Genomic DNA, 14,537 nt, shown 5'->3' with positions numbered 1-14,537 from the left:
GCTAGCCATGTATCTCATGTAATGGTCATTTTTGAGCCTTAACTGCAAATTCTATAATGTAATCACCATTCATGAGGAAAAAAAATAAAATAATAAAAAATTTCTAATTTGAACAGCAGGAAGTGGAGTTAGCCTGCGCAGAATTAGCTAGATAAGGTTAAGTGAGTTAGCTAACTTGACATTATCCTGTGGCCCTTTTATGTACAGTCTATGATGGCGACAGAATAATATACTAATTAACATGACTTACTGCTGAGTTATTTATAAAATAAAGACATGATCTCCACTTGCTGTGTACAAACCAATCCAGTACTTTTTACCTGTTGAAATACCTTTAAATGGCCAAAACAACATAACATAACATGCAGTATTTCACTTGCCAGAAAGTGATTGCAGCTTCTACTTTTTGACTGAAAGGTAATTTCTGCCTCAAAATGATGTTATACTGTTTTATACAACTTTTAACAGTTGATTTAGGACCCTGCATAACTGAGATTAGCTTACAACTGTGAATGTGGTTTTTTCCCTTTTGCTTGTTTTGTTTTGTTTTATTGGAAAATAGTTCAAATAAACATTATTTTATAATATTCATTATTCAAACTGCACTTTCAATCCACCAGTCCTTGCCTTAAAAAGCTGCCAACGTTTTGTGTTTTATTTTGACAGGTCAGACCGGTAGTGACAGCGTGGTACTGTGAGCGGCTTGATGTTGGTCGTATTTCACTGGGAGTGTGGACTCTCAGGCTGAAGGAAGGAGGGTTTTGTGGAGGAAACTTGAGGACATGCGGCGTCTCCCGCAAACTTTAGTCAAACCAAACTTTCTGCGATCCTGAGAAAGACCTGAAGTGTCAAGAATGAACTGAAGGGGAGCAAAGAGGAAGAGGAGAGGAGGAGCCGGGGGTGAGCCGTTCACTTCCATTGATCCTATATCGAGGTATTGATTTAGGCCTGGCTTTGAAATAACACTGATGTTGTGAGGAATACCTATGCATTCAATAAGAAATGGGCTGATTTTATACATAGCGCGAATCTGTTTGGGTCATTTGCACCTGGATGAAGCTGTGATGCAATTTAAAGTCAAAATGAAAACTGATATGGACAAATACTGTATAGTATACTTATAATAAGGTTCTGTCACATTTTAACTTGACACGGGCTGCAGCCTTCATCAAAACAGATTTTATGCAAGACACACTCAAGGGTGTCACAGGAAGGGAGCTCATGTCCAACACACACATTTTCCTCTGCATTTGTGTGTGTGTGTGTGTGTGTGTGTGTGTGTGTGTGTCCTCTGCTGCTGCCATGAACACTAGTATCTCATCTAATGGGAAACCGGTGCAGACATCAGTAGTAATGGTGACCAGCTTTGTGACCATTCAGCTGCTTTTAGTCACGTCTTACAGATAAACACAACATTATTAGCTGATCCTGGGTTGTGTAAGTTTGTAAACATGTGATAGATTACACAGATATATCCTGTTTCCATTCCTTTCACAGAACACTAAGCTGCAGGTCAGACTGCATCATTTCCGAGAAAATAAATGGTTAAAGACTATAAAAATATATGTATAGTGCAATGCAAAGCAGTTCTACCTTCTTAGTTTTCTGTTTCGGGTGACACTTTGTGAGACAGAGAGGTTTGAAGTCTGTGGCCAGATTATGTTGTGGTGTTGTATTTGTAAGGTTTATGACAAAGTATAAGTGACAACTTAAAACATTGATCGATCAGAACATTTTGATAGTTGTTATTTTTTTTTATCACTTTCACAATTCTCTCATTCCACACATTTGATATTTATTTGTACTTTGTCTGTTTCATGTCGTAGTAAATTGAATATGTTGCTGGGGCAAAACGAGCAATTTTAGGGTGTTACCTTTGGGCTCTCAGAACCTGTGAAGTGTAATTTTCCCAACTCTTTCACATATATTGACAAATTAATAGGAAAAAATAATTGACAGATCAATCAAGAGTGACAATAACTCATCCGTTTAAGGTCTACCATCGATCGTGGTAACTCTCCCTCAATGAGCAGGACTCCTTTATGCCAGTATTGGATTCTACATGATTCTTCCATTAAGGTGATCAAGTACTTTGATCTGTTACTTAATTTGCTGGATTAGACAAAAACAGACACCCCAGTCTTGTTAATTTACGCATATAGTAAAAGATGATTTTATCCATGTTAATGTAAGAGGCACCATAAAATGCAATCAATCAAAGAAGAGCCAGGAAAGTCACATACAAACCGATCTGTTTCAGCTCTCTGACTAATATTTTCATTACTTTTTATTGTGCAGATTGTAAATGGTTAAAAAGACCTCCTCGGAGTTTCAGCTCTCTCTCCACCAGATGGATGTGTTTCAGATCCGAGTTACAGCCAAGTTGGCAGGCCCATCTCAAATGCGGTTTTATGATCTACAGTTAGTCCGCCAGCGATGGCGTGTCTGTGTGAATTTGTGCCAAACATTTCTAAGCTCTACTTCCCTGGTGTTTTGTTCATGGAGGTTCTTGCTGTATTGTTGTTGTTGTTGCTCCTTGCAGGGCTCCTGTGAAGATGCAGGCTGCTGCTGTGGCTCTGACTGTACTGAGCATTTTCTTCGGCCTGGACTGCCTGGCCGCTCATCGGTCCAAACCAAACCAGATACAGAACGACAGAAACGCTCAGAAAGATGAGACAGAAGCGAAGAAGAAGAACCAGCCGCACATCTTGTTCATCCTCACAGACGACCAGGTGTGTTTATGAAAGAGGCGGTGAGAATGCCTCTATTTATAGCAAGATGCTGGGATGATCACGCTCCTTTTATATATAACATGATGCTAATCTGACTAAAACACCTGATAAGTATTGAAAATACAGTATATTGTTAATAACTTCAAATATATGATGACATTTACATAGAGAATAGGTGATTTTCTACATGTTGTACACTACAAATTCAGCTGTATTATTCACATCAGGGGTGGTAGTATTTAAAAGTTTAATTGTGGCATAAAATTGGAAAAGTAGGCCAAATTAAAAGTAAAAGAAATCTTCCACACCAACATCAGTATTTTCACTGGAAATAAGAAATTAAAACCATAAACAGGGTTCCTACACGTCCTGTGAAAACCTGGAAAACAGTTAACCAATTTTCCAGTCATGGAAAACACATGGAAAATGACAGAAAAAGTAAAATGTCCTAGAAAATCTTGTGTTTTCATGGAAAATTATTATAACACGATGTTGTGGTTGCTCGGTTAAGTTGCGGCAGCGTTGTGAACACACCCCCAACTCCCGTCACAAGGTAGCACAGATCGGCTATGGTTTAAAAGTAAGTAAGTTGCATTATCCTCCAGCTGTAACATTAGTCACTGCTGGCTGCTGGCTGGAACTGTGGTAGTTTTTTTTATCAGGTTTATAGCTTAAACTTTATTCTTCTCAACTTGTTTTAAACCATTGCACCTATTTAAAATCAGACTCCCACAGAGAGGAACATTTTAGTGTATGACGTGATCCCTGTATGTCAGACCAGCTAGATTATCACTGAAAATATCCTGCAAAAGTCCTGACAAAAAAAAGAGCTCAGAAATTTGCCTCAAAGGGCTTCACAACCTGTACAGCCCACGACACCCTCTATTCTTAGACCTCCGGATCGAAAATCTGTTTTGGAAATCTGAAAAATGAACTCTTTCGTGCCTCCGTGGCTCTAAAACAGGGCTTCAACGACATCGGCTACCACAACCCCACCATCAAGACTCCCACTCTGGACAAACTGGCGGCGGAGGGCGTGAAGCTGGAGAACTACTATGTTCAGCCCATCTGCACGCCGTCACGCAGCCAGCTCCTCACCGGCAGGTACAGACGCCTCTTTACTTTTCTTTTGTCCATCTGTCTTCTGTACAAAATACACTGCAACTTTAACCGTTACAGAAACATCAGTATGTATTTTTTTTTTTTAATCAATCAAATATTTTTATTCCCTTAAAGCAGCAGTGATTTAGTTTGAGCACCATTGAATATTTTGGTGTAAAGCTTGGTGGCAGTAGGATTTCTCCTAGGGCTGCAGACAATGATTTTTCAACAGTCCCAAATCCACAATTATTCCACTTACAGAATGAGACTAGCAAAAGGAAAAGGAAAATGGCAAATCTTCACATTTTAGAAGCTGAAGGCAGGAAATGTTTAGCATTTTTGTTTTAAAAAACAAATGATCTGATTATCAAAACTGTCTATCGAGTAACTCATCGATGAACTGCCAAATTGTTTCATCATTAAATAATTCTGTCTTTGTCAGATTTTTATAAATAATTGTTAAAATCTTTTTTTACAGCATGTCACTATTATTAGTTCAAGATAAGACTTTATTGATCCTCAGAAGCACGAGCGACAGGCTAAAGGAGAATTTAAAATGAAGATAGATAAAATAAGATTAAAGAAAGAAATGAATCTCAAAAGCTTCAGATCTGTCTGACACAAAAGATGTCAAAGCTGACCGGAGAGTAAAGCGGTTATTGAGTTTGAAGCTCTGAACACGTGAGTATTGATCAGGCAGCCTAACTGCAGTGAGGTTGAATGAGTCCCTGGTATTACTGAGGTCTAATAGCAGCTCCTGTGTGAGCGGCTCGTTTGATACAAAGCCAAGGACAAGTTGTTTTTTACTTCAGATATCAGATCCACACAGGACTACAGCACTCCATAATAAGACCAAGCCAGCCGAGCTGTCTGCCATCACACATGGACACTTTGCCTGAGAGGCTCCGCGAGGCCGGTTACACCACGCACATGGTTGGCAAGTGGCACCTGGGCTTCTACAGGTGAGATGGATCCTCCACGGGTAGAAAGGGTTGATGAAAATGACAAGGAGTTTCTATTCTACAGTCACTATTAACAAACTATTTAATCACTGTAGAGTTATTAACCCAAACCCTCTGCTAATGAGGTGAGATTATCTCAAATTCCAAACAAACTGAGGTTGTTTTTGTACTTAATTTAAGTGCATAAATACTTTACTTATACCTCTGCTCCACTACATCTCAGAGGGAAATGTTGCACATTCTGCTCCACTACATTTGTCTGAAAGCTTTAATTACTAGTTTGGATTTGACGTTATTGAAAGGATAGCCCCTGGAGATGTAGCATCTCATTTTCAAGAGAGTCCTATAGACAAAAATAACAAAAAAAACCCCACAAAAACATTACGTTACATAACATACACTGCAAATACACACATACAGACTCACTCATCCACTCCCGCCCACAGAGCTCAGCTGTTTCAAATTAATAAATGAAAATAAATAAAAATAGGATACACATCCCTGCCAGTGATTTCACACTGTTCCGCTGATCGTTCACACAAAAAAAGAAACGCAGGAAGGAAGACGACTAGCAGGCTAACAATCAATGCAGATTTAAAATGTTTCAAAAAATCGGCTTTGCAAATGTTTTAGGCCTCGAGGATACACACGTGTTTCGGTGAGAAACAATGAATGTAAACAGAGCCAGAAGAAAACTCCTTTGACACTTGTGTAAGCTGCTTGTGTATAACAGTATCGCAGAAATCTGATCCGACTTTCGCTTTCTTCTTTTCTCCAGGAAGGCATGCCTGCCCACCAGAAAGGGATTTGACAGTTTCTTTGGTTCTCTAACAGGAAGTGTGGATTACTACAGGTAAAGGTGTATTAGGACTGATTAGAATGTTTGTTGTCTGCTTCTGTTTCCATTATCTGTTTCAATAACTCGCCTTTCTTCATCTGTCCCCAGTTATGGGTCCTGCGATGGCCCGGGGTTGTGTGGGTACGATCTCCATGACGACGAGGACGTGGCGTGGGGCCAGAAAGGGAAATATTCCACCACGCTCTTCACACAGAGAGCTCGTAAGATCCTGGAGAGCCACGACCCCACGGACAGGCCCCTCTTCCTGCTGCTCTCCCTCCAGGTATCACGGTTTGATATCAGAAAAATGTCAAAAGCACCTATGGAAAAGTTCTCTGGTTTAGGTTTAAGCCCCTCAAAATCAAAAAGAACATGGTATTCTTTTTACAAATAGTTGCAGATAATAGGTGAAATACAGCACAACCCGACATGCGTTTCGATCCTGTGTTAGTTTATGTCTGGATGTGGGGATTCAGAAATGTTGGAATAACATTAAGGCCCCCGTGAAAGCGTTTGTGTATGAGCATGAGAAACATATTTAAAGACTGTTTGGCTCATACGGTCTCTGACGATTTAATTGAAAGCAGGCCACACAAAAAATGTATGAGGTTAAAAGCATTTAAACTCAAAAGACTGATATTTGTTCATTGTTGATTTTTGTGGTCAGCCATGTTCATTTAATGTGAAGTTTTGGGCTTAGGGGTTTAAGTTAATCTAGCCGATGCCCTGGCAACAGCAAAACAATATTTCGCTGGCAGGGAGTAGGGAACGCTGAGTGGAGGAAAGTGGGTTATCTGAAAACGAATGTTATCCCAAAATAACAGAATTGGTATAATTTCTAAAAATATCATTAAACATTGTTGGCATATCTAAAAAATAAAATAATTTTTTACTAGTTTCATCATGAAATGAAATGTAGGAGTGGAGGGTTGGTCATTCTGAGCATCTCTGTGTATTGTACTTGCACCCTGTATTTCTTTAAAAAAGTGAACACATGTTAATGCACCATGTTAATGTTTTCCTCCAGGCGGTTCACACTCCTCTAAAGACTCCCATGTCCTACATCCACCCCTACCGTGACATGGCTAACATCGGCCGGAGAAATTTTGCCGCCATGGTGTCCACAGTGGATGAGTCGGTCCGAAATGTCACCTACGCCCTGAGAAAGTACGGATACTACCGGAACAGCGTTATCATCTACTCCACCGACAACGGTGCCCAACCATTCACAGGAGGGAGCAACTGGCCGCTACGAGGCCGTAAGGTAGAAAGGACATCTTGCATTTTTGTACATCAATTTTACCATTTACAGTCAGTCATATAAGTTTTTTCAATAACAATATAAGAAATGTTCAGTTAATATTCAACGAATGTTTGATTTTAGTCACTTGAATCCTACGCAAATTAGGACTTAATTTTGTTTATTTTGTTGAGAAAAAAGAAATAAAGACTTATTTTTACTTATGCATATTTGTTGACAAAGATTTTATCATGACTGTTTTGAATGTTGTACCTCAGATTTGTGAAGTGATCCACCGTTTGGCATCAAGTGTTGACCATAAAGAAGAGTTTAAACCACAGTTAACCATCAGGTTTCTTCATTTGGGAGCAAAAATCAGCCTTTAAACTCAAAAGAAATACCGATTTGATACTTATTGTGATAATTATCGATATCGAAAGATATGCATTTCAGCGTGAAAACATTTTTGGCCATATCGTCCAGCCCAAACTTCGGATGTATGTAGTCATGTATGTAGTTTTGGCAGAATGTTTTTGATTGCCCAGTGAATTTTGCCTTTTCTCTTTGCCCTACACATGGTAAATATCTAAGAATGGCAGAGTTATTTCTCTATTTTTTTTATTAATTCTGCAAGTATTAGATGTGTTTAGAGACTTTCAGTCATGTTTTTTTTTTCTACAGTTTAGCATAATTTATGAAGTCCTTCATATGTCAAATAAGGAGTTTACTTAATTCCATACCTATACATAAGTATGAGACAGTTTAAAGTAACATTCATGGATCTTGTTTCCCCCCAAAATAAATACTCATAACATTATCCTCAAGTACCTGCAAAAATATAAATATGATATATAGATAAAATAAACCTATAGATTAAAATGATGTTGTGAATGTTAGTGGTACTTACGGAGATCTCTGCTATGTAACCGGGATGAGAAAATGCTTCTGAAAACTTCATTTCCTGACTGTGTTTCCAGGGTACATATTGGGAAGGTGGAGTCCGTGGAGTGGGGTTCGTTCACAGTCCCCTGTTGAGGCACAAGAGGCGGGTCTCCAAAGCTCTTCTGCACATCACTGACTGGTTCCCGACGCTGGTGGGCCTGGCTGGGGGGAACATCAGCCAGGTTAGTGGCACTCAGTACACTGTTAGAGACACATATTTAGGGAATGTTTGCCTTTTTAGAACTTATGGATGTGTTGTTGGCTTTAGATTTTGTCGCATATTGTTTGCCTGGAACTTGCATGTCATTGATGTTGCTTTCTTAGCCGGGCCTATCTTTTTAGTCTCACAGTGAATACGGGATAGTAAAGGTTGAATACCATAAAAAAGTGCATTACTGACCATTTGATTGTGCTATAAAACAGACCAGATGTAGGGATGCGTTTCTCGCCACGGACCCCCAAGCCACTGACATGAGCGATCACTTCACTGTAAGGGAGTACAGAGTACACTGGATTTAGGTTCTGTATGTTTTCCTTGTTCTCTCGCCAGAAATGTTACTCTGCTAGAGTTTGCTCTGTGCTCAGTGTCTCGCGCTGATTTCATATTGATTCATGAGTTTCGTTGGTTTTACTAAATTTCAGGTTACAGCACTGCCGTAAAACTGTCTTTATTTACGACTATCATGTAGATAAATGTGCTCTTTGTGACCTTTAATGATAAGTGCACTATTTCTTAACAGTGGCCACATAGACACTTTGTGTTTTAATTCAGACATCAATCCATGTTAATAGCAGGACAGAGCAGTGTGTGTACAGCTCCCAAAGAGCTTTGTTGGCTTAGTATGCAAGAAGGTTTCCATTGCCAAAGCAGATGAACAAAGCTATCTTGGCTACAATCAAGTATCAGTTTCTGACTAATCCAGAGACTCGATCGCCTCCATTACCAAAGAAAATGTTATTATTTATTCCGGTGTGGTAAATGTTCAACTATTTCTTCTAGCACCATTAATCCAGGAAACACATGAACTGTTACCATGGTTTCACAGTACCTACTGGCCCACATAAAAGGTACCTCTCATTACTCTTCAAATGATATCTGTGTATTTGTTTGCCTCTCAGAGCCAGGGTCTGGATGGTTTTGATGTTTGGCCCACCATCAGTGAAGGGAAGGAGTCACCTCGTCAGGAGATCCTTCACAACATTGACCCACTGCACAAACCTCGTGCTCGGACCAGGGCCCGGGACGCCTCAGGTAAAAATACCAAAATAAAAATTAAACAATCGAAACATCAAAAGTTGTCATACTTAAACACTACTTCACAGTAAGGTTACTGCAAGTCTTCACTCAGGTTACAGTACAGGTGAGATTAATTACAAAACTGCACACATATGGAAACAGGTTGTCAAATGCCAATGTTTATGCTTAAGCTGATAAACAGTAGATAGGCAAAGGCAACTGTATTGTACTTTTCTTACATTTTATTATTATTTTAAGTAAAGTTATTTTGTCATATTGCAACTCCTCCTCTTGCGCAAACTTGATTTCTCAGTAAGAAAATCGAAAGACCGAAGTCCGGCCTTTAAGAAGCCAAAGAAGAAGAAGGTCCTGAAGCAGCAACCGAAGCAGAACTCAGCGTTCAAGTTAAAGACCACCAAGAAACCTCTGACGTTTTCCCATCATGCTGTTAAGCCTAAAGCCAAACTGAAATCCAACCCCCTTCCCAAACCAAAGCTTAAGCCCCCGCCAAAATCAAAAGTCAAACCCAAGACCAAAGGCTTACATCAGAACCAGAGACTGTCACATTACAAACCATATCTAAAGTCCCACTCCAGTGGTACTCCATCAGCGTCAGGAACATCTCGCCCCAAGTCTCAGCCTCAGATCCAACCACGTTTAAAGTCAAAATCTAGGCGGACCATATCCCAGAACATGTCACGGTCAAGACCACCTCAAACAAAATCTAAGACACAGCTAAAATTAAAGTCCAAGTCAAGGCAGACATTACCCCAGTACCAGAACATGTCCCAGGCAGGGACAACGCAGCCCAAATCCCATCCAAAGCCCAAGTTAAGGCTCCAGTCGTCCGAGCCAGTGTGGGACCCATCAGTCCAGGCTGCCATCAGAGTTGGAGACTGGAAGCTGCTAACAGGAGACCCAGGCCATGGAGACTGGGTCCCCCCACAGGTACTTCAAAGCATTTAGACCCATTTTAGTACGATTATTTTTACTTCTTGGTTTCAAATTGATCAGGAAACATAAATCACTGCCTATTTTGATCCTAAGGTACTTCCCACTCTCCCTGGTCCCTGGTGGAACCTCGAAGTCGTCTCGTCGCTCCACAAACCTACCAACCACAAAAATGTCTGGTTGTTCAACATCACGGCCGACCCGTGTGAGCGGCGGGACCTGGCGGACCAGAGACCAGATGTGGTGCAACAGCTGATGGCCCGACTCGCCTACTATAACCAAACAGCCGTGCCGGTTTACTTTCCACCTGACGACCCTCGGGCAAATCCCAGCCAGCACGGTGGAGCCTGGGTACCCTGGGTGGAGGAAGAGGAGGACGAGGAGGGAAAATATCACGGCGTGTACAAGAAAGGCCGGAACAATAAGAAGAAAAAGAAGAAAAAGTGCCAGCTGCAGTCGTTCTTTCTGAAACTGAACAGCAGGATGATGTCCCATCAGATCTGAGGCGATCGTCTCAGAGACTTCAACCTTTTGAAATGTTACCAGGTGAGGTAATGCCACTACATTTAGTTGAAGTGAAACTCTTCAGAAAGCTTTCTAAAATATGTCCTTTCACTGGCTTCACTTTTCTACTTGTTCCTTGTCATTTATGTCATGTAATTTATAATAATGTTAAATGTGGACATACTGGCCATCAGTGGTAGAATGTAACAAAGTACATTTACTCAATTACTGTACTTAAGAGCAATTTTGAGGTACTTATGCAACTTTGTACGTCTACTCCACTACATCTCAGAGGGAAATTGTTATTTGATATTTTTATTCAATAGTTTCTTTGCAGATTCAGACTATCAATACAAAATATTATCAACTAATAAAAAGATGCATTATAGATTACTGTAAGCTTCCCAGCACTATAGCTACATTAAAGTAATAATTAGAATCCAGTAAGTTAATATATAAATTATACCAAATTACCATCCAGGCCAGCATGAGTACTTTTACTTTTGGTACATTTTTCTAATGCGTACTTTTACATAAGTAAAATTTTAAATGCAGGACTTGTAACCTGTAACGAAGTATATCTACTATGTGGTATTGCTACTTTCCTTAAGTAAAGGATCTAAGTACTTCTTCCACCGCTGATGGTCATACAAGAAGTATATGTGTGGTGCTGAGAGTCCAGCTGGATTGGTAAGAAGACTCAGTTCAGGCTTTTCGTTGACTTTTAGAAGGTCAGTTGGCTGAAATCATATATCATGTTTTGCCGAGAGTGTAGTTTCACTTTTATTTGCAAGGTTTTGAGAACAGGATTTTTGTTATCTACCAAAGTATGTCCAACAACTGTTGCTAACAGTTTCCAGTGTTGGCGGTGAGTAGCCCCGGGACCTTAGGAAAGAGGGATTGTTGTTGAGATAGGTGCCGGGATAGCCAGTTGTCATTCATACCGCACCAAAAGAATATGAAACTCTTTGCATGATGGCAGGATACTACTTAAGAGTAAGCAGGAAAATGTTTTTTTTATGATTTGGGTGAACTGATCCATTAAATTCCTTTAAATAAAACTTCTCTGGCGGTACGGTGGTTTTCCAGACCCCTGTTCTTTACTGTTATGACAGCTGTTACAGTTTTCAGCATTATGTGATTGTAGAAATTGTGCGTCCACTGTTTCCTCATTAATGTCTATTATTCCTTTTTTTATTTTTGTCACTCACAATCTCACAGAGTTCTTGATACGAGGACTGCCACTGTGCGGCAGTAAAACGTTTTTAGACACTGTAAACAATTATGATTATATTTTTTACTTTGACCAGACTTTTCAACAATCTGTGACACAGGTTTAGTGTATGTTTACACCAACAGTTCGTACTTGTTTTTACAGTGAAAGTGCATGAGAATGATACTTATTTCTATAATTCTGTTAATGTTTTTTGCTTGTCCATCATGTGTAAGAAAATACGACACATTTTTAGTACATTTCAGTGAATACAGATATGTTTCTAATGTTTTTTTTTTTTTTTTTTAAGTTTCTTTATGTATTACTATAGGTGGAACAGGCCTTTGGATACTGTGGCTGTTTGAATGTATTGCCAATGGCAAGCATATTTTGACTATGAATTTACAGTATGTGTTTTTATTTCACTACATGCTACTGTGAAAAGCAGAAACTGTCATATGAACTTGATTTTTCACAACTTATTCAGCCCTAGGCAGGACCCCACATATGTCTTGAAAACATTTTCAAGACATAAAGTGACAAAATCCTTCCTTTTATAACAAGTTTTGTTTTAAATTCCACCAGATGTAGGGGAAAAGCTCAGTTATTTAAACCAACTAAGGTTTTTATTTGTTTCAAGGTGTAAACACATGAAATGGACCAATACCAGAAAGCACTGAAGTAAGTTGAAAGGGAAATGTTTTAGGAAAACACCTCCTGACACCTGTGTAATGACTCTGTGTATGAAAACATACACAGATCGAACCAGCTAAACATAAGCAGCTGCATTTCCCTCCTGCTATCACACATTATACATATGCATTTTACATTTGTATCTTCAGTAAAAGCTCACTTAATTCAGAAAAGGAAGGAAGGAAGTAAAAAGTGTTGCAGCAAATGTTTTGCCAGCATTAGTAACCCCTTTGAAGTAAGATGTTGGTTTTCTCCCTTTTGAGCAGGACACCTAACCTCTAAATATTTCAGTGTATTTGCTCAATATCCAACAAACCACGACTGTGGCGGCTCTGTTACAGCACCCAGTTACTAAAGTGCACGGCAGTTTGAGTGTGTAGCAGAGTGCTCCTGTTTCAATGGACGCTTGATTTCTCCACCCTGAGTAAATAAAGGTTAAATAAAATGAACTATGACTCTTTTCTTTTTATGTTTAATGGAAATGTACAGCTCATCTCACTAAGTAAAGCAAAATGTTTTAGTAAAGTGTTTTGTGTTAACATTTTGAGGCAAGTTTAGGTCAAGTCAAATGTTGTTATAAGCAAATTGTCAAAGATGTTGTGGGGGTTTTTTTATGTGTCTTTTCAATGCACAGGCCTAATATATGTATATGTACACATGGCTGTGCAAAGCCTGATTTTAGCAGGTCCAAACTTGAGAAATGTTTTTTGCTTTTAAAAAGCAGTCAAGTCCTCATTTTGTGACTTACGTCTGACTCAAGTGTAAGTCTCATGTCTACACCTGGAGTTCAACCTCTGATTATTATTATTTATGGATAGATCATCCTAATAATTCATGATAAATGTCTAATATGTATAGAAGATGAGATGTAGAAAAATTTGTTACATATACTGTAGTTTCATATTAGAAACTCAGGGCACACAATGGATTTAACCAGTAGGTGGTGCCAAATATCAACAATTCCTGCAGATTGGCAGTTTGTCTAATTTGAAAACCACACGCAACCCAGGCCTTAAAAAGGATTTTCCATGCTTGCTGTTGCCTTCCTACTTCACACTTACAAAGGAATAATTGAATTAGTCGCTTCTTTTATCCCCAAACAGAAGTAGGATTGTGTAATCTTCTGGGATTTAAATAAGCAGTTCAACTGATGCAGATTACCAAAAGTGATCATAAACACAACAAAATGGGCTCTAAGGACTGATGCACCCTGTGGTAACAGAAAAAAATAGCAAATCCTTAAGTTAATAGAAACATTCAAGTTTTTATATATATATAATGTATACACTGCTATATACTCTGAACTCATCTTCATGACCTGAACTCAAAGATCTAAGACTTTCTCTATGTACACAAAAGGCCTATTTCTCTCAAATATTGTTCACAAATCCGTCAAAATCTGTGTTAGCGAGCACTTCTCCTTCGCCGAGATAATCCGTCCTCCTCACAGGTGTGGTATATCAAAACGCTGATCAGGCAGCATGGGTATTGCACAGGTGTGCCTTAGGCTGGCCACAATAAAAGGCCACGCGAAGATGTGCAGTTCTATCACACAGCACAATGGCACAGATGTCGCAAGTTTTGAGGGAGCGTACACTGCTGACTGCAGGAATGTCCACCAGAGCTGTTCTCTTTCCATAAGCCGTCTCCAAAGGCGTTTCAGAGAATTTGGCAGTACATCCAACCAGCCTCACAACCGCAGACCAAGTGTAACTACACAAGCCCAGGACCTCCACATCCAGCATCTTCAGCTCAAAGATTGCCTGAGACCAGCCACCCGGACAGCTGCTGCAACAATTGGTTTAAATATCCAAAGAATTTCTGCACAAACTGTCAGGAACCATCTCAGGGAAGCTCATCTGCATGCTCGTAGTCCTCATCGGAGTCTCGACCTGCAACTTCGCACAGCCATTGAAGAGGAGAGCACCAACATTCCACAGGCCACAATCAACAACCTGATCAACTCTATGCGAAGGAGATGTGTTGCACTGCGTGAGGCAAATGGTGGTCACGTCAGAGACTGACTGGTTTCCTGACCCCCCAAGACCCTCCCAATACAGTGAAACTGCACATTTTCTAGTGCCCTTTTATTGTGGCCAGGCTAAGGCACACCTGTGCAATACC

The 14,537-nt window shown here is 39.8% G+C and overlaps 1 protein-coding gene across 3 annotated transcripts; it reads left to right on the top strand.

Moving 5' to 3' along the window:
* Positions 1-760: 760 nt before the first annotated feature.
* Positions 761-12,862, top strand: LOC123972860 (arylsulfatase I-like). 3 transcript variants are annotated; one of them, XM_046052580.1, is made up of 14 exons: positions 761-934; positions 1,995-2,079; positions 2,299-2,421; positions 2,543-2,732; positions 3,697-3,836; positions 4,646-4,795; positions 5,574-5,648; positions 5,742-5,916; positions 6,661-6,897; positions 7,851-7,997; positions 8,239-8,304; positions 8,935-9,067; positions 9,366-10,000; positions 10,100-12,862. In XM_046052580.1, exons 3-14 carry the CDS (start codon positions 2,306-2,308, stop codon positions 10,505-10,507), a joined length of 2,472 nt encoding a protein of 823 aa, XP_045908536.1. In that variant the 5' UTR covers positions 761-934; positions 1,995-2,079; positions 2,299-2,305; the 3' UTR covers positions 10,508-12,862. The 3 variants fall into 3 exon arrangements, with proteins under 3 accessions (XP_045908536.1, XP_045908538.1, XP_045908537.1); XM_046052582.1 differs by lacking the exons at positions 1,995-2,079; positions 2,299-2,421 and having other exon boundaries at positions 772-900; XM_046052581.1 differs by lacking the exons at positions 1,995-2,079; positions 2,299-2,421 and having other exon boundaries at positions 772-934.
* The last annotated feature ends 1,675 nt before the right edge of the window (positions 12,863-14,537 follow it).

The sequence above is a fragment of the Micropterus dolomieu genome, linkage group LG06, assembly GCF_021292245.1.
Source record: "Micropterus dolomieu isolate WLL.071019.BEF.003 ecotype Adirondacks linkage group LG06, ASM2129224v1, whole genome shotgun sequence".
Lineage (NCBI taxonomy): Eukaryota > Metazoa > Chordata > Actinopteri > Centrarchiformes > Centrarchidae > Micropterus > Micropterus dolomieu.
This window is presented reverse-complemented; position numbering and strand designations above follow the sequence as displayed.

Excerpts from the sequence above, each read along its gene's own strand:
- LOC123972860 (XM_046052580.1), top strand. The coding sequence starts at position 2,306 with ATGGTTAAAAAGACCTCCTCGGAGTTTCAGCTCTCTCTCCACCAGATG. Across the intron at positions 3,837-4,645 it reads AGCCAGCTCCTCACCGGCAG|ATATCAGATCCACACAGGAC; the intron begins GTACAGACGCCT and ends TTTTTACTTCAG. Across the intron at positions 5,649-5,741 it reads GGAAGTGTGGATTACTACAG|TTATGGGTCCTGCGATGGCC; the intron begins GTAAAGGTGTAT and ends ATCTGTCCCCAG.